Raw genomic sequence first — 20,823 nt, 5'->3', positions numbered from 1 at the left:
GCTGGCCGGCCCTGCAGTCCTTTGTGCAGTTGGGCTGCTGGAACAAAAGGATTGAATCAGTACAACCGTGCAGACGGCATAGCTGTTACAATTTGTTTGTACACGGGGCTTCCTTTCAAGATTTCCTAGAAACTTCAAAACAGATACTTGGCCAGTTCTTAAAGAGCTCGCCTCTTGGGCACCTGGGGCAGCATGCCCATAGGGGCAGGGAAACTGCCCATAGGGCCATAGGGATGCGGCGTGGCACCCATAAGGATGCGGTATGGCACTGATAGGGACGGCCTGTCCCTTTGGGCACCACACGTCCCGTCTGCTGTCTGCCCGCTGCCTCCCCCCCAGCTGTAGGGCAGCTGAGGCCCCGTGGTACGCCCGGTCCCTATGGGTGCCGCGCGTCCTGTCCTGTCGGGCGTCCCTATCAGCACGGTGGTGTTCTGCCCATGGGGGAGATTGGCGTGGTGGCAATCCGCCCAGGGGGGATTTTGTCACCCCCCGCTCAGGAATGCCACCCGGGGCAGACCGCATCCCCTTTCTCCACCACTCCTCTTAATGAGATGCCCCCGCATTTCAGGAATCGGGGCTAGATAAGTATTTCTGATAAGCCTTAAATGGCTTGCCGGCTGAAAGACTGCTTCCTACCATGCCAGCCTTCCCAATCCTCTTCTCTGTTATACTGCCATCCATAGTCATGCATGTGGATAAGTTACAGGTAGGTAGCCGTGTTGGTCTGCCATAGTCAAAACAAAATAAAAAATAATAAAAATTCATTCCAGTAGTTGGTCTCTAAGGTGCTACTGGAAGGAATTTTTTTTTATTTTTTATTTTGTTTCATCTGTGATAAATCTTCCCTGGGCAGGTCCATCTTGCTCTCTCTGGTGTCATTCTGGTGCCATGCCTAGACAGTTTTATTTGCCTTGGCTTTAACAAAATAAACAATCTAGCGTAATAGGTTTATCTGTTCTGCTGAATTTCACAGGCTGTTTTTTATTGGGTTTTTTGGCTGCTTACTTTTATCTATTCACTTGTTGATTTTCATGTTTTTGCTTTAATTGCTATCTCTCATTTTATTTTATTATGCTGTTGTAAGCTGCCCTTTATGTTATGTATTGAAGTTCTCACCCTAGGCCACTAGGGGTGTTGTGTATATAGTTTCACTCTGCCCACCGTGACTGCAGTTCTCACTCAGGTCCACATGCAAATGAAGGATTGAGAGTGCCGTTCACGGATTGGGTAGCGAGAGAGAGAGAGAGAGAGAGAGAGAGAGAGAGTTGTTACTGTTGCATGTTACTGAGTACTATATAAGCAGGCTGGCTCAGCCCTTCAGGTCAGTTCTGTTCCAGCCCGAGACTAAAGAGAGCTGCTTGGAGAATCACTGTGTCGTCTGCTATGTCCACCCACTATTTAATCCGTTACTGAAAGGTGGCATTAAAACCTTTGAAATAAAATTTGCTTCCCAGAGATCTAAGTACAGCTAAATTTGGCTCTAAAGCATCAGAATGGGAAAGAAGATATTCCATGGATTGCAACTGTTGATTTCACTGTTCTTTTTCTTTATAGGTTTTGTACAACCAACGCAAAGATACATTTACTCTGAAGTAATAGTGCCAAAGCGGCTGGAATCAAGGGGTAGCAAAGTAATTTTCCTTTTGAATACCATTTGAGTTGCTCCAGATATTTCGTAAAACTTAATTTCTTAAAATGCAGACAGTGATTTAGTACTTAACTAGAGTAGAGCTTTCAAAACTTTTCATGTTGGTGACACACTTTTAGACATGGATCATATCGTGACACAGACATTATTATTAGTATTTATTGAATTTATATACCGGCCTATACCTGGGGGTCTCAGTAATTCAGTTTTACTAGCAAACCGGAGGTTAAACTAATCCCTTTCCAGCTTCAAGGAGGAACACACACTGCAGTGGAAAGCTCTGTACTAGAGTGTGTGTTATATACAGGTGAAACTCGAAAAATTAGAATATCATGGAAAGGTTCATTTCTTTCAGTAATTCGACTTAAAAGGTGAAACTAATATATGAGATAGACTTGTGACATGCAAAGTGAGATATGTCAAGCCTTTATTTGTTACAATTGTGATGATTATGGCATACAGCTGATGAGAACGCCAAATTAACAATCTCAATTTTGGGGTTTTCATCAGCTGCACGCCATAATTATCACAATTATAACAAGCAAAGGCTTGACATATCTCGCTTTGCATGTCATGAGTCTATCTCATATATTACACTCCAGTAGCTAATGAAAACAATTGCTTACATAAATGGACTTTTCCACGATATTCTAATTTTTCAAATTTCACCTGTACTATACTCATACACATATACATATCTTCTTTCTTCTTTGGCAATCATTCATAGCCAAGTAAGATTGTCTTCCATGAACACGGTTTTAACAATCAGTCCGTAACTGACTGTGGAGGCCAATTCTGGATCTACACGTCCTTCCACAGTGGGGACATTGGTTCCCGGACGGGAGTTGCTCACAGTGTGGATTTCCAAACGTGCCTTCCTCTTAGCGTGTTTCTCCCTTGCGTCCTGAGTTCGAATGTCTTCAAAGCCCATGACACCTTTGGGAAAGGCTGTTCTCCAATTGGAGCGCTCTCAGGCAAGTGTTTCCCAATTGTTGGTGTTTATACTACATTTTTTAAAATTTGCCTTGAAACAGTCTTTAAACCTCTTTTCCTGACCAACAGCATACATGCATACACACTGATGGAGTTCATTGCTTGTAGAATATTATTCCCTGTCAAAATGTATTGCTAGTTTTGACATAATTTGCTCCCAGAATGTGGTACATAGAGGTATAGTACAGAACACTGATAGACATGAATAGATCTAATCAAGTTTACAACCAACTGATTTATATAAATAAGTACATAACTGTTAGATTAAGCTTTTCTCATAAGCTCCACCCTCTCCAAGCTTGAACACATGATAAATTAATGGTAAGTTCTCAGGGAGGATGGTAATGAGAATTAATTAACTGTTCTGTATTTCCCCTCCCCCCCGTCTAACTTTAGACAGATATATCTTATATTATTAAAATGGAAGAAAAATACAGAGTTGTTCATCTTAAACAGAGGTAAGTGGCTGCATTCGTTGATAAATTGCTGAATGTGCAACTTCTGTCCCAAGAGGCATTCCCTGTAGATGTGGAAGACTACTCTTTTTTTCTTATTAAGATATAATATAAGAATAAGATGTGAAAATAAAAATGAAAGTTTGAGCCCATCGCTGTACGAAGTAACTTTCAGAGGAGTAGCCATCTTAATCCATTGCAATACTTTACCATGCCTCAGAGAGTGCAACTAGCAAACTATAATTCTGCCATTTAATTTATTTTAAAACTTTCAGATCTTTTATCACCGCAAATATGCCTATTTATACATATAATGTGAAGGGAGACCGGATTGCAGATTATCCATATATTCAGGTAAATTTTATTCATATGCACCCCAATAGTTTAAGGTATTAGGACCCCAATAGTTTAAGGTATTAGGAGCCATGTGCCCAATTTTTTAAAAAATGGGCATGTGAAAATGGAATTTTTTTTTACTGTAAATTTTTAAAGTTTATGTAGAACTCAGGTAGATTTATTTTCATTGTCTGGAGAATCAATACTTCTGGTTGAAACCCAGTATCTTATTCACACTGCATTTGGCTGCTTTTACATTTTTTAATATGTAATTGTTTTTAACTGTTTTTATATATGGAACTGTTTTATATATCATAATTTAAATCGCTTCAAGATGCCTCATGAGAAGTGATTCAGAAATACTCATGTATGGATTTTATGATGAATCACCTGGATTTGTGCAGGATGTCAAAGTTCTTAACCCTGAGCTAATCATGGTTCAATCATTTTGTCAAGCTGTTCTATTCAATTTCATTTGATTTTTTCCCTAAGGATGTGTATTTGGTCTTTGCAGGATGACTGCTATTATGGTGGATATGTGGAAGACGCCTCAGACTCTCAGGCCTTCCTCTCTACCTGCTTTGGGCTTTGGTAATAAAGATGTTGGAGTAGAACTGAAAGAGATATATATACCATGAGCCTTAAATTGTGAATATCTGTGCCTCTACAGCTATTCTCAGACTAGATTTTATGCAGACTTCCCTCAATAAGAGTTGGGTAAAGCAACTGTCTTAAGTTTAATTTAGTTTTCAGTTCTTGTATATGCAAACGCAATGATAAGGCACTGTGGGAAGCAGGCAGTTTTGGGGACCCAATACATACTTGTTATACCTTCAATTCTAAATATATTACACTTTCAATTCTAAGTAGCAAAATAACATCAATTCTTAAGGAGCTATATGATAAAATGATTCAAATTATGAATCTTCCAAGTACATGGAATGAAACCTCATAGCAATATACATAAAGTTGAATGCCACAGGCTGTTCTCTTAAGATTTAGTGTCAGGAGTATAACGTATTCCTGGACACAGCAGAGTTAACCGCAGACTTTTCTGGAAGCTTCTGGCTGTTGTGTAATTAACTGGACAGCACAATGCAGGAACTCAGCAACTCAGTTGGATAACAATATACAGCATTTATTGAAGCAACTAGTATCCATAAGTTACTATGTACAGACTATACAAATAAAAGAAACAAAACATAAAATCTTTCCTCACTGTCTCTCTCTCTACACTGACCACTTTCTCTACACCAACCACACACTAACCACTAACCACACAAGCTCCAGACAGAGCTCACTCTTTAGGAACTCATTGACCAATCATAGGTTGTTGCTAAGGGTCTAGACTCTAGAGAAAGAGCAGATCTGGGCTTTCTGCCAACTGGTAATTGCTTGAAGATAGACAGCTGAATTTCTGCACGTAGGCAATTTGAAATCTCTAACATGTTCTCCATCTTAAATGTGGATTATAAATTTTTGGTAATTATAATGGCAAACAGTTTAATCTGTTATATGTTATGGGGCAGTACATCAATGAACATCAAAGGACTTTATTAGGGAAATATCTCTCAAAGATAATATACAAGCCATGATAAATATATTAGATAATGCAACCCATACGGCAAAACCTACTGTTCTATACATAGCGGGAACTCACCTAAGCTAAAATTTGATTGGGCCAGCCAGATAAATTTGATCCAGTACCATTAATTGCCTTTCCCTGGCTTAATGCATTTGCTGATTTGATGACCCTAAGTCTGTCTTTTGGGTTTCCGCCCCAACCCCCCAGGGGACATGTGCAAATTGGGACTTTATGCTATGAAATTGAACCTATTGAGAATTCTTCCACATTTCAACACCTTATTTATCGAAAGACTCCAGAGCACCTTGAACCGTGCAGAGGAATAATTGAAGATGGAACATATTTAGGAAGTGAAGCTGGAGAAATAAGAATAATTGACAGTGATGGCCCAATTCCTTCTGCTATGGGAGTAAGTAGTTTTTGGTTTTGATGAATCCATTCATTAAATTGATTTTATGTACCAAATGTGGCTTAAATACTCTAAGCCTAAGATCTCCCCTGTTTGGGGAAGTAATAATAATAATAATAATAATTTATATCTACCCCACCCTTCCCAATCCAAAAACCGGGCTCAGGGCAGCTAACAACGAATATAAGACAATGATTAAAACAACTTAAAAAACAGCTAAAAAACAGCATTAAAAATGAACATCAGAGGGGTCACCAGGGCTAACTGGCCAGGTTAGTCATGCTAGGCCAGTAGGAAGACCAGGGAGGAATTTTAAAGTGGGGACCCAGAGGGGTTTCTTCAGAAAAAAGGGAAGGGGAAAAGGAATAGGGGAACAGGCTAGATTAAAGGCCAGCTGGAATAACTCTGTCTTACAGGCCCTGCGGAAGGAGGTCAGGTCCCACAGGGCCCTACTCTCGTGGGACAGAGTATTCCACCAGGTTGGAGCCAACACTAAAAAAGCCCTGGCCCTTGTGGAGAATAATCTGGCTTCTTTTGGGCCCGGGACCCTTAAACTATTGTTATTTGTGGACTTTAAGGTCCTCTGCGGGGCATACCAGGAGAGGCGGTCCCGTAAGTACGTGGGTCCTAAGATATTTCCCTAATAAGGTAGATAGATATGTTCCTGACTGTTGGTGTGGGTAGAAGGGAAATGGAAAGGCGTTGTTCCCACCATCAATTTTGATAGTTTCTGCTGTTCCACATTGCTGCTTATTGGGAAATAGATATTAGTGACATCCTCTGTTGCGGAATATGTTGCTCTTCGAAAGAGAGCAGGGATGGTAGTCTTGAGCAGGAAGGGTGTGGAGTGTGAGCAGGGGCACCGACTTGCCCCATACATTGAGGGGGCCCGGTGTCACAAGACATCATTTGCACAACATCATGCACTGGGTGGGAGGTGCCGGGGGGCCGTTGCCCTAAGCGCACAATCTGGGGAGATGCAAACCACTGGCGACCCCTGAAGAGATCCCTGTTGGGCCCTGCCAGCAGCAGGGGCTGGAGGGCACGTAGAGTGAAGGTGACCCTCTGTTCCTTGCCCCTGCCAGCACACAAGCGCTTACCCATCGGCGATGAGGGATGGGGAGCACGGAGGGTGTGTTTGCAAGTGGGAGACTGATCTGTTTGGGGGCCCCTCAATACTGGGGGTCTTGGCCCCCTACCCACAAATATTGAGGGAGACAAAGCCCCTTCCGCCCCATATAGTTGATGCCCCTGAATGTGAGAAAGGAGAAGAAGGGAGACTATAGCGCAGGCATAGGCAAACTTGGCCCTCCAGAAGTTTTGATACTACAGTTCCCATCATCCCTGACTACTGGTCCTGTTAACTAGGGATGATGGGAGTTGTAGTCCCAAAACATCTGGAGGGCCGAGTTTGCCTATAGTGTAAGTTAGGGACACATTTGGTTATTGTATCTGCAGAAGAAACTTTTTGAAAGAGGAAGATCTCGAACACTCTTAAGTTTAAGTTATTTAACATACAATGTTAAAAACAGTTTAAAACAACTTTTTAATACTGCATTTTTAATTGTTGTAACCTGCCCTGAGACCTTTGAGTTAAGGGTAGGTAATAAATTAAAATAATTATGCTATTCATTTCAATCTATTGTTGCGTTTTTGTTGTTGCATACGATTGTACTTTTATTGTAAGGGCGATTCTTAGTTTGGTTCTGTGTAAGCCACCTAGATAACTTCTCTTGTTGGGTTATAAATGACTAAAACAATAAATTTAACTAGGGTAAAGGATGGATGAAAAACAATTATTGATTTGGTTACAGAAAAAAAAGAAATAGAATTATTGGGGTAAGAGCTTCTAGCTGAATAATGGGTATAGTTGTTTCTTGTAAGGTTAATTTTAGGTGATAGGCCTGTTTAGGTTTCTTCTAAAGGATTATTCATGGTACATTTCTACAATGAAACTTTGTTTTATGTATATTTTGTTTCAGCTAGGTGATCTTGAATATGACCCGCCTATCAGATATCTAGAATATTATGCTGTTGTTGACAAAAGCACGGTAAATGTTGCCATATTTATTTACTAGCAGCTTCATATTTGGCGCTGCTCAGGAATTCTGAGACCAAAAAAATCAATGCACTTTTTAAAGGTTTGATGTCCACTGTCTTGAGTCAAAATGTTGTCCAATTGTATGTGAACATAGACAAAAATCTCCTAATGCAATTTTTTTGTTCTATATTAAGAGGTGTTCAAATGCATATCAAGCAGACGTTTCCACCTTAAAATATATGGTAGGCTTACCATTGTTTATATCAGTGGTCAGCAAACTTTTTCAGCCGTGGGCCGGTCCACCGTCCCTCAGACCTTGTGGGGGGGCGGACTATATTTTGAAAAAAAAAATACGAACAAATTCCTATGCCCCACAACTAACCCAGAGATGCACTTTAAATAAAAGCACACATTCTACTCATGTAAAAACACCAGGCAGGCCCCACAAATAACCCAGAGATACATTTTGAATAAAAGCACACATTCTATTCATGTAAAAACACGCTGATTCCCGGACCGTCCGCAGGCCACATTTAGAAGGCGATTGGGCCGCATCCGGCCCCTGGGCCTTAGTTTGGGAACCCCTGGTTTATATCTTGCCTTTCAAGATATAAATCATGCCAAAGTGGCTTACAAGTAACATATGTATAGTAATACACATACACATATACATACACTGACACATACAACCCCACACCAATCAACATAAATATTACAGATTTATTTCAAGTTTGTTTTCAGGACTACAGACTTCCAGTTAAAACATATTGAGAGTTTGAGTTATTAGGATAGTAATCCTTGGCTAGCTAAATGGAACAATCGGGATAGTTTCTTGAGGGGGGGAATTACATTACTAATTTCAATAGTTGTTGAAAGATGCATATATCCCACACCTTTTTTGTATCGATTGTAGTTTCGAATAGAATGGAGTATTTGTATTCATTTAGAATCTTAGGTTTATGAAACTCTCAACATACGATATTTTAATGAAAATTATCCAAAGGACTATTAATGATGATGAGGGAATCTGAATGCATCTGAAGAACCCAAGTCATAGTTAAACAATTTGTCTTTCATTTTCTCCATCTATTAGTTTATTCTCAATCATCGCAATGAAACCCAGTTAGTGTTGATAATGCTTCGTATGATCTCTGATGTTCACAGTGTGAGTATATTTTATAAGACCTTTTGTGAAGGGCATGTTAAACATAATCACTCTAAATGGTCACAGGGATACACAAAATATGAGATAGGAAGCAAGATGGGCAGGCACTATTCTCCCATTGGTTTTATATCTGAGTTTGTCAGTTAGACAAACAGAAAACTATGGAGTGAAATCCCATTATCTCAATGAATTCCTGCTTCTTTTCAAAGTATTTTCTGCGAATCTCATGGAGATCTGATTGCTACCCCAAAATAAAACAATTCAGATAGCCAGGATTTTGGTTTAGCTTTCATTGGGGAGTAGTGTGCCCACTGAAACACAAATGGTAGCAGCAAACAGGGGTGCCAGAGCAGCTAGCTACGCCCCTGGCAGCAAAGATGGGTCTTAGGATCTTTCTAATTCAGGTCTTAATTCACACAGAAATGTGATTTTCTTCTGGATTTGTAGCTAGTTCATCAGGTAGAGTTTTTACTGGTTGTTTGGCCTTCATTGGTCAGTTAGTAGCTTGTTTGGCCCTAATTTAACACATCCCGACCCTGCAAATATTCTTGTGGTTTTTTAAATCAATTTAGTGGTGCCCTAGAATTTTTTCTTATCCTTAAATTTATTGTATATATTTTACAGTATTTTTAAATAACGTTTTTTCTATGCATATACTAAGTGCAGCCTCATGCCATATCCAGTCTAAATAACAAACAGGTACACTTCCAGAAAACTAAAAAATGCAGGTGCACCTTAAACTGGAGCTAACCTCTTTTAACTACATTGTTTTCTCCAAAAGGAAGATGTGAAACGGAATGATAACTGACCAGGGAGTCTTTAATCACTTTGGTTGTGATTTCATTTTCTTGAGTGATTCAGTGAAAAATGACCTATTTGAATTATTGTGCCCCAGTATTCTAAGCATAATGTTTTGCCCTTCCATTTGTGCACATGGGAGGCACTTGTGGTGACAGCCTTCCCTGTGAAGGCAGGGTACTTACTATTTATTATTTTTCACTTTATTTCATACCATGAATTTTCAGTCGTGAAGGACCCTTAAGGTAGCTTACAAACAAGACCATAACAAATAATGTAATAGAACATAAAGCAATAAAGAATTTATAGCAGTAAAATAGCATAAAATATACTGCAAACAAACACTTTAAAAGCAACAGCATAATAAAAACAGAACAGCACTAGCATTCAAATTATTGAAGGAGAAGGGTGATTTAGATAGTTGAGTACTTGGGGGAAAAAATGAAAGGCACAAATACAGGATGGGTGACACCTGGCTTGAGAGCAGTACATGTGAAAAGGATCTAGGAGTCTTGGTAGACCACAAACTTGACACGAGTCAACAGTGTGATGCAGCAGCTAAAAAAGCCAATGCAATTCTGGGCTGCATCAATAGGAGTATAGCATCTAGATCAAGGGAAGTAATAGTACCACTGTATTCCGCTCTGGTCAGACCTCACCTGGAATACTGTGTCCAGTTCTGGGCACCACAGTTCAAGAAGGATACGGACAAGCTGGAACGTGTCCAGAGGAGGGCAACCAAAATGGTCCAAGGCCTGGAAACAATGCCTTATGAGGAACGGCTTAGGGAGCTGGGTATGTTTAGCCTGGAGAAGAGAAGGTTAAGGGGGGATATGATAGCCATGTTCAAATATATAAAAGGATGTCATCTAGAGGAGGGAGAAAGGTTGTTTTCTGCTGCTCCAGAGAAGCAAACACGGGGCAATGGATTCAAACTACAAGAAAGAAGATTCCACCTAAACATTAGGAAGAACTTTCTGACAGTAAGAGCTGTTCGGCAGTGGAATTTGCTGCCAAGGAGTGTGGTGGAGTCTCCTTCTTTGGAGGTCTTTAAGCGGAGGCTTGACAGCCATCTGTCAGGAATGCTTTGATGGATTGTCGGGGTTTGGGTGCTGGAGCTCCTCGTGCACGGCCTTGGACTGGTTATGCACGAGGTACCAGTTGCGGGGAAAGCGGCCAGCGTTCCGCGTGCTTTTGAGCACGGTCGCCGGCCAAGTCTCACAATCTGAAGGAGGTTGAGTAAGCCAATTGACGACTCCGAAGGTGTGTGAGTTCCTAATTGCCTTCTTAATGAAAAGTTGCCTCGTGAAATAAAATATATACCCTGACTCTGAATAGACGGACCAACTTAAAGAAATTAAAGTTTTACTTTAAACCTTTTACTCCCCCCTTTTACCCCAAAGGAAGACAGACACCGGTTGTATCTTTAGTGGCTTCGGCAGAACCCGCGTAGGCTCGTCCCCTAAGCTAAGTTCTCCTAAGCTTAAAGTCCCTGCGCGCCCAATCTTCCGCGAGGCTAGCTAAATAAAACTAAAACCGAAATATCTTCCGCAATTCTAGCCCTAGGCTAAACCTAAAGAAAACCTAACTAAGGCTAAACCGAATGATCTTCCGCGATCTAACTCTAACTAAAAGAAAACCCATCCAACCCGTCCAGCCCGCTCCTAATCCCTTAAACTAAACTTGACTTCAACTAAAACCCAACTAAAGCAAAACGGAAAGAATGCACGAACGTGCCTAACCCAAAACTGAACGTGCCTAAGCGGGGGTGCCTCTGCCTTTTATTAGGGAACAAACGTGACATCATCATCAATGCCTCAACCAATAAAATCACTGTTGCTGCCCTCCAAAAAGGCGGGAAGCAAGTTTAACGCTCATTAACAACTTTGAACATGACCGGAACTATAAAATAAAGGCGGATTAATCTCGTAAGTGAACCACACTATTCATTCATGCTTTCACTTTCGCTTTTGCGCGCAGTTATACCAAAAGTAGATCTTGAAAACCTCATTAAATAACTAAATAAATATGAATCCATGGCGGATCCGTGAAACGTATTCCGACATATCATCTTTCTTTTTTTGTTTTAAATTAAATTAATTTTGTTTTAGTTATATAAAAAAGAAGGTTAAAGATATCAAAAGCATTTATCCTGACATAAGCATTACCATTTGTTATGATATAGACTTAGATATAAACACTATCAACATTATCAACATTCACCTTTTCATAGGAGGAAATACTTGTACAATAATGTAGCAATAAAATCATGAAAATAACAAACCACTGGCCGAACATAAAAGGTGATCAATCCAATACACTATAAACTTTCTAGGCATATATATCATGTAGCATAAAACAACAAATCACTTCATAAGCATACATACTTTCGCGTGCAGCGTAAAACAACAAATTACTCCCCAAACACAAGAGAGGACCTGATACAGGTCCAAAATTAAAAATAACGGATAACGACTGCCCAAACATAAGAGAGGTCCCGATCCGGGACCCAAAATAAAATATAACTAGAGCTGGGGCTTCATGGCCTACCCAGACCCCTCCCCCATTTTTTTAATTTTTTATTTGGAAAAACTGAGGAAAATGGATAAGGTAAAGTAAAAGGTTCGTGGCTCTGGGCTACAGAATCGAGGGAACTTTCAGGAAGGTAGAATCTGGACTTACCACAGCGACCACAGGTAACGGGGAACTAGGGTCCGATTCCAGAGAGGGGATTTAAGCCACCTAAGTAAAGGTGTCCCAGCCAGGATGAGGATTTAAACCATCTATGCAAGGGTTTTCAGAAAAGACGAGATGGGATTTAAACCACCTACATAAGGGCCTCCCCTTATGTAGGGCCTCCCATCAACCGCAGGAAACAGAGCGAAGGGAAAAGCTGGGAACCTGGTTTACTGCCAAAGGTAGCATATAGAGGGGGATTCTTTAAAAGAAAATAGGGGTACCAAAAGGGTAGGATGCCACCAGACTTGACATATATACTTTGAACAAATCCGAGAATGACCAATTCTTTGACCAAAGGAAAGCATTTCAAATAAGGTATACAAGTATCAAAACATACATTTTAGATTACAACTTTTGTAAGCACAACGTGGAGATTTAAGATTCTTGGAATGAAACATATATATATATGAATATGTCTATGACTAGAACTGCACAAAGACGATGCTTTGACCTTACATAAACATTTCCATATCATCAAAATTGTGACGCTCTAAATGGAAACCATTTCAGAAAAGCTTTGTAAATATAAACATCCATATCATTAATTATCAAGCTATATTGAAAACACATGTAACATGCGAGGCGGATATTTCAAGAAGCATACAAAATTGAATATGCAATTTTTGTAAATACAACAAAGTACAGGACAGTTTTAGAACTGCAAAATACACTGGAGAGAAAGATGAAGACGATGAATGAGTTGCCGGTCGTCTTCTACTCAGGTTTATACGATCCTGGAAGTCAGGAAAAGTTCATGGAACACAGGAAAAGTTCCTGAATAAAGTTCTGCATACGAGGGATACAGGAACATCTGTAGAGGAAAGAAGGTTAAGCAAGCAAATCATGGTGATCTGCTAGTGAGTGTGAGAAAGAGTGAAACTGGAACAAATCCAGGCAGCCAGGAACCAGAGGCCGCCCAGAAGCAAACAAAGGGCCTAGGCAGTAGGAGGGTAAAGCAAACTGCCCAGAACTCAACTGGTGCTGTTTGTTGAGCACTTTTGAAAAGTTGCTGCACTTGACATTGGAAACTGGTGCAGTCAGATAGTGAATTGGATATTCTCAAGCTGGCTCTTTGGCTCTCCAAGGGCGCACACATCTGGCAGGCACCCAAACAGCCTTTTCTTCAAGGGCAACTGCAGCATACCCACGACCCCAGGTGATGAGTGGAACTGGTCCTCGCCATTCGATGTCAGGCAAGAGGCGATAAGAGACCAAAGGTCGAGGAAGCTGTTCTTCTTTCTTGAAGTGGAGATCCACTGGGGAATGAGGCTTGTTATGTGGAAAGAGAAGAAAATTCAAGGTGAACAGCACCTTTGCAACTGCCAAAGGGATCTCCGAGGCTGGAAGGTGACGTCCTGCGGTCTGTTTGTGGAGCAGAGTTTTGAAAGTGAGGTGCGTCCTTTCAATGAGAGCTTGGCCCGTCGAATTAAACGGAATCCCATGGGATAGGGAAATGTTCCATTGCACACAAAAGTCACTAAAGGCCTGAGAAGCATAGGCCGGGCCATTATCTGTTTTAATAGCTTGAGGTTTTCCCATAACTGAAAAGGTTCTCATGCAGTGTTGTATGACGTGCCTCGTAGTTTCTCCCTTCAGTGCTGTAGCCCAAATGAAACCTGAAAAAGTGTCCACTGTGACATGCAACTTAGACATTGGAGCAAGGGCTGGGACATGTGTCACATCCATCTGCCACAGCTGATTCGCCTCCGTGCCTCGAGGATTTACAGCATCAAATGGCAAGCAGATAGGAGACTTGGAGCACGAAGGGCAGCATGAAATAATGTCCCTTGCCTGTGACATTGGAATGTTGAAGGTCTTGTGTAGAACCTTTGCTGATTGGTGGAAAGTTTCATGGCTTGTCACAGGATTGTCGAACAAGGAGAAAGCTAGAGTCCTGAGGGCAGCGTCTGCTACTGCATTTCCTTCCACCAGGAATCCTGGAAGGTTAGAATGAGAGCGCAAGTGTGCAGCAAAAAAAGGAAATGAACGTCTCTGTAATAGTTCTTGAAGCTGCGCGAACAAATTAAAGAGATTTTCGTCCATGGACGGAGACAGATAAGAAACTGGAAGCGATGATAACAGCCTATATACATACTGAGAATCTACAACGAGGTTGAATGCTTCTGCAGTGAAAGTCTGAAAAGCGAGAATCACTGCTGCCAGTTCCGATCTTTGTGCTGAAAGTTGTTTCTCTGTAAACACAGTCTTCTATTGTCCATCCTCCCGCCATGCAAGGACACCATAGGAAGAGGAGCCGTCTGTGAACAGAGTTTTTGCAGTGGGAATAGGCTGAAGCACCAACATGGATGAAAGGTGATAGTTTACCTGCTGCAACAAAGTGAATCTTTTGTCCTTAGGAGGATTATACAAGAATGAACCGACAAAATCTGCAATAGCAATCTGGAAACTATCTGAAAACTGAATCAAAGTCAGCACTTGTTCTTGAGAGAAAGGAAGGTAGATAGAAAGCAGATCATTTCCACTCAGGCGGATTGCGCGGCCTCTGCACTTAACAAGGAGATCAGCAACAGCGTCCATACTGGGGTACACATTCCTTTGAGGCGTGTGTGAAAGATGAATCCACTCCACGATTGCCACTTTTGAGGAAGTATCCGGAACATATAAAGCCGCTGTAGGCAATCTTGGTGTAGTGAAGATGGCACATGAAAGAGTGCAGTTAGCTGTTGGCACACGATCTACAGCTATCTGGTGCAGTTTTGTGTTTACCCCTCGTAAAGCAAGACGCATCTCAGAGGTGCACGGAATAACATCTGAAGGAGATGTATGTCCCTTAAGAGCAGAAAACAATGGTGAGAGTTCGGATGTTGGAACTGCTAGAGACTTTCGAGCCCAATTTATCTGTCCCAAGAGATGCTGCAGTTGTGTCAAGGTAAAGGACTCTGGGATGACTATGCTTGGCATCTCTGGCAGGGCTGTATCCTGAAGCAGTTTGTGACCCAAGTAATGAAATGGAGCAGTGCGCTGTACCTTTTCTGGGGCAATACAAAGCCCAAAAGAGTTCAGGATGCGCGTAAGATGCTCAATATGATGCTCTGAGACCTTTTCTCCATGGATCAAGATGTCATCCATGTAATGACAAACTTCTAAGGCTGGGTATTGTGCTCTGAAAGGCTGTAATGCTTTATCCACAAAGTTCTGGCAGAGAGTCGGCGAATTCACCATTCCTTGAGGGAGTACCTTCCAAGAGTACCTGGAGGCTGGTCTGGTGTTATTGAACACAGGTAGAGTGAAAGCGAACTTTTCTTGATCTGCAGGTGCTAGCGGGATAGTGAAGAAACAATCTTTGAGATCGATGATTGCGAGCTGATGGTTTCTAGGAATGAGGTTAGGGTTAGGAAGTCCACATTGAAGGGGACCCATTGGAACAATTCTCTCGTTGATCTTTCTCAGGTCTTGAAGTAAACGCCATTTTCCACTTTTCTTCTTGATGACGAAGATTGGAGTGTTCCAAGGGCTATTAGAGGGTTGCACACGATCCTGGTGTAGCAGCTCTTTGATTAGGGCCTCTGCTGCAGCGAGCTTTTCTGACGTCAGTGCCCATTGGTCGACCCATACAGGGGGTCCTTCCTTCCATGTGAGTGGAAGAGCATGTACTGGCGCTGATGCAAAGGCCCACATCAAAAATGTGTATGGACAACAGTTCTTGCTTTAGACAATAAGTCTCTACCCCAAAGGGTGATAGGCACATCCATAACGAGTGGACGGAGCTGCACCATGGAGCCTGAGTCTGACTGGAAGGTAATCGGATGCACGCTCTGGTGGGCGGGTTCGAAACCTCCGACTCCGAGGACTTCCTGGGTGACAGTCGTTGCCCACTGGTCAGGCCAATCCTTTCTGGCGATCACTGTGACATCTGCGCCTGTATCAAGAAGACCCTTGATCTTTTGTCCACCCATTTCTAAGACGAGATGAGGGCGTTCTTCTGTAATCTTGATTAGTGCCATTGCTGCCTGAGGAGGCAAAGAGTCTACAGGAGCTGTAGGCGTAGAAGTAAGCAAATAGAGTCTGGCAATTTCCAAACCTTTTGTTAGGACACAAGGAACTGTTGAGAATCCTGGAATCAGCAACTGCGATGAATCTGTAATTCGAACTAGGCCTGCAGTCAGTGTGACTGTGGCAGGGAGGCGATCCATCCTAGGCAGAATAAGGCAAATCGAAGTGTCTGGGAATGGACCACGAATAGATGTTGGCAATTGCTGAGCAAACCATGGATTTGAAAAGTAACAGTCCTCTGTTAAGAAGAGTGGTATACCTGGGACAGAAGATTCTTCTTGTTCCTCATTGGCAGTGTCTGAAGACATCTTTTTGGCTTCGGGTTTTTTGCACTGCTGAAGTTGGCAACTTTGAAGCTGCTTGGCATTGAGTTGGCAAACTTGAGGTTCTTCCGTTGGCAAGAGTTGCTGATGCTGTTGAACCTGCTGGCATTCAGTCAGTCGTGCATCAAGCTGACAGGATGGAACCTCTTCTTTGACACAAGGCAGTCGAAGTTGTTGTTCCTGATAATTGTTTGGTTGTGGCGGGCTGAGCTTAAAAGCTGGAGGTGACACAAAGGTGTGGACATTGCTAACCGGAGTGATGTTTAAGCTTCCACAAGATGGAGCTGGCTCACTCACTTGTATTCTTTGGCCACATGGAAAGTGATCATCAGCTGGGCTGCTACCTGGATATTGCTGTTTCATCAAGGGCAAATGTCCTTTAACGATAGGTTGACCTTGACTTAAAGGTGAGTAAAGCTCAGGTGCTGCAAGGTTGACCTCAGTAGGATGTCTTCTCAACGTTGAAGGCAATTCTGCGATCAGAGACTTGACTGTGATTGCTTGCTGTGAAGCGGGGGTGACATCAGTAGGAACTGAAAGGCTATTAGCAGAAGGTGAACTGAATGCTATGTTCTCTACTGGAACCCTTTGAATAGGTAAGGCAGACGATGAAACCTCTGGAACCTGAATGTCTGATGAGGTCACATCTTTTCTCTGGACATCTGAAGAGTAGACATCTCTCTGGATCACTCTCTTTTCCTGATGACCTGGATAAGGAGTAGCGTTGTTCATCTTTCTGGGATGGTTGACCTTCATGATGTTCTTGAACTTGCACCCTATTGTTTTACCGGGGCCGGGGCGCGGCCCGCAGAACCGTTTCCCTGAACTGGAGATGAGGTAGGTGATGTATTTTGTGGATTCAAACGACAATCATTCGCCCAATGAAATCCTTTTTGACAGATGGGACATCTCTCTGGCGGCTTGGCAGAAGGCCTTGGTGTTGCCGTGCACTGCGACCTGAAATGCCCATCGCCCCCACACCCATAGCACTTCTTGACTGGCGTAGAGCTGTCTTGACGTGGCATCTGTACCGCAGCTGCCAAGAGTTGCGCTTTGTAGGAGTGGGTACCAACATTCTGACAGACGCGTAGCATCTCAGTCAATGTGGCATCTGGACGAGCTGCAACTGCTGTTAGGGCATTCTTGCAGTCATCGTTAGCATTTTCAAAGGCAAGTTGTTTTGTCAGCATGTTTCTGGCATGACGATCTTCTATCTGGCGTTCCACTGCAACAATCAGGCGATCCACGAAGTCCCCATAAGGCTCTTTTGGACCTTGCCTAACTGCAGCGAATCCTGATACTGAGCTGGCATCTGTGCGATTGGGTAATCTGCGCCAAGCTTTGACTACGATGTCTGCTATGGTGACGAGTGCAGCATCAGGTATGGCTAGCTGTTGATTGAGATTGGAGTAATGTCCTGATCCTGTGAGCATATCTTCTGTGGCGAGTGGTGTTGCACGTCTGGCTGCTACTTCTTTCCACTCTTGCAGGCACAGAAGAGCGTCTGTAGGCGACAGGAAGGTGCGAAGTATCAACTTCCAATCAGATGGCAGAAGTCTACTAGTGGACAGTCCTTCAAGTAAACTTCTAGTGTAAGGAGCTTGAAGTCCATTTTTGCGTATGGCCTTTCGCAGTTCACGTAGTGTTTCAAAAGGGATGGCTTGATATCTTGCAGGTTGTCCTCCATTGGCACGAATCACTGGAAAGATGTGCATTGGATCAGCACTAAAATCTATTTGTCCCAAAGCTGCTTCCAAAGCTTGAGTTCTGCAGATGGGTTGCATTGCTGTTGGATCTGTAGGTGGCATCAGTGAGTTTAAATCTTCTTGATGCTTTCCAAATGATGAGCCACTAGATGGTGCTAAAGAGTCTTTGACATCTGGATGCCTTGAAGATGGCTGACTATGAAGACAAGATGGCTGACTTGAAGTTAGATGAAGACAAGATGGCTGACTTGAAGTTGGATGAAGACAAGATGGCTGACTTGAAGTTGGAGCATAAGGTTGTTGGCTCTGTACTGCAAGTCCTGGCATCTGGATCATCATTGTTTGGCTTTGTTCTTGTCTTGGAATCTGCATTGGCATTGGAGGTGCTGAAGGGTTGGTAAATTGCTGTTGTGCTGCTTGCATTGAAGCTTGGATTGCTGTTGATTGGAAATCAGCTTGCTGCAAAACTGGAGCTGCTGGCTTGAGCGCGGCCTGCAGGGCAGCAGGGTTTGCTGGCAAAAAAGCTGCTTGCTGCTGCTGCTGCTGGATCGCTGGCAAAAGCGCGGCTTGCGATGGAGGAAGCGGGACCGTTGCTTGGAGCGAGGTCCGCGGCTGCTGCTGACTTGAGATCGCTGGCTGGTAAAAGGCCTGCGATGACTGCTGAGCGACTGGCGGTGGGGCAGTCCGCGGCGGGGCTTGAAAGGCCGACGGCGTCTGCTGCACCGGCACAGGCGGCAATGAATCTGGCAATGACAAATTGGACAAGGGCGAGTGCGTGTACGACAACGGGGCCTGAACTGGCTGCTGCGAGGGGGCCGAAAATGGCACAACCGCAAGCGGCAGCACAGGGGCACTATTAAGAGTAGCATTTCCTAAATTCACTGTTCCATTAAGCAAAACATTTCTTGGAGCGATTTGTTGAAAACAGTTTCTTACTTTGCTCCATACCAATTGTACAGGAATTCCGATTTTCGGGTTGGCCATAAATTCTAACCCGATCCTTTCCCATGAAGCTAGATCTTTCGTTCCCTCCTTAGGGACCCAAGGGCAAACTTCCCCAATAGTTTTAACTAAAAGCTCTACTTCTGATTCAGAGACAGGGTGACCATTTCTTTTCAAGAGGTACAATAAATCTTCACAAAATTTAACTTGAGCAGTTGAGAGTGAGGAGCCCATTTTTAACACTTTTTCCAAAAACTTTTCCTCCCCCACCCGTAGGCTTCTACTAGGGGACACCGGTTCTACCCGTAGGCTTTAACCGAAAAACCTGGCACCCGTAGGCTTTAGCCAGAAAACCTCCACCCCCACCCGTAGGCTTTTTCGGGAGACACCGGCCCTACCCGTAGGCTTTGACCGAAAAACCCTGGCACCCGTAGGCTTTTGCCAGAAACCCTTCCCACCCGTAGGCTTTAGGGAAGACCCTTACCCTGCCCGTAGGCTTACACTAAACTCCTTGCCGCTCTACCCGGGGACCCCTTGGGGCAAAATTTTACTCTATTTTTGGGCAAGCGGTGGATTCGCACTACTGCAGCGAAATCCTGGATAAACCGGGCCATTATACCTCACCTCTCAACGTCTGTTTCCGAGCCACTTCCGATATGTTGCCTTTAACCGGAGTCTTCGTGGAAGCGATTTTCGACTACGCTTTGCCTCACACGGGGCACCACTTGTCGGGGTTTGGGTGCTGGAGCTCCTCGTGCACGGCCTTGGACTGGTTATGCACGAGGTACCAGTTGCGGGGAAAGCGGCCAGCGTTCCGCGTGCTTTTGAGCACGGTCGCCGGCCAAGTCTCACAATCTGAAGGAGGTTGAGTAAGCCAATTGACGACTCCGAAGGTGTGTGAGTTCCTAATTGCCTTCTTAATGAAAAGTTGCCTCGTGAAATAAAATATATACCCTGACTCTGAATAGACGGACCAACTTAAAGAAATTAAAGTTTTACTTTAAACCTTTTACTCCCCCCTTTTACCCCAAAGGAAGACAGACACCGGTTGTATCTTTAGTGGCTTCGGCAGAACCCGCGTAGGCTCGTCCCCTAAGCTAAGTTCTCCTAAGCTTAAAGTCCCTGCGCGCCCAATCTTCCGCGAGGCTAGCTAAATAAAACTAAAACCGAAATATCTTCCGCAATTCTAGCCCTAGGCTAAACCTAAAGAAAACCTAACTAAGGCTAAACCGAATGATCTTCCGCGATCTAACTCTAACTAAAAGAAAACCCATCCAACCCGTCCAGCCCGCTCCTAATCCCTTAAACTAAACTTGACTTCAACTAAAACCCAACTAAAGCAAAACGGAAAGAATGCACGAACGTGCCTAACCCAAAACTGAACGTGCCTAAGCGGGGGTGCCTCTGCCTTTTATTAGGGAACAAACGTGACATCATCATCAATGCCTCAACCAATAAAATCACTGTTGCTGCCCTCCAAAAAGGCGGGAAGCAAGTTTAACGCTCATTAACAACTTTGAACATGACCGGAACTATAAAATAAAGGCGGATTAATCTCGTAAGTGAACCACACTATTCATTCATGCTTTCACTTTCGCTTTTGCGCGCAGTTATACCAAAAGTAGATCTTGAAAACCTCATTAAATAACTAAATAAATATGAATCCATG

General features: G+C 43.0%; 1 protein-coding gene across 1 annotated transcript in view; it reads left to right on the top strand.

The window, feature by feature from the left end:
* Positions 1 to 3,342: 3,342 nt before the first annotated feature.
* Positions 3,343 to 20,823, top strand: part of LOC117045033 (disintegrin and metalloproteinase domain-containing protein 9-like) — a gene marked incomplete at its 5' end in the record, with an annotated part of 40,911 nt that continues 23,430 nt past the window's right edge. The window contains 5 exons of the mRNA XM_033145820.1: positions 3,343 to 3,450; positions 3,947 to 4,023; positions 5,225 to 5,426; positions 7,409 to 7,477; positions 8,561 to 8,632. Of these exons, the coding sequence (XP_033001711.1) occupies positions 3,343 to 3,450; positions 3,947 to 4,023; positions 5,225 to 5,426; positions 7,409 to 7,477; positions 8,561 to 8,632 (528 nt within the window). The remainder of the gene's footprint in view (positions 3,451 to 3,946; positions 4,024 to 5,224; positions 5,427 to 7,408; positions 7,478 to 8,560; positions 8,633 to 20,823) is intronic.

This window comes from Lacerta agilis, chromosome 4 (assembly GCF_009819535.1).
Source record: "Lacerta agilis isolate rLacAgi1 chromosome 4, rLacAgi1.pri, whole genome shotgun sequence".
Classification (NCBI taxonomy): Eukaryota; Metazoa; Chordata; class Lepidosauria; order Squamata; family Lacertidae; genus Lacerta; species Lacerta agilis.
This window is presented reverse-complemented; position numbering and strand designations above follow the sequence as displayed.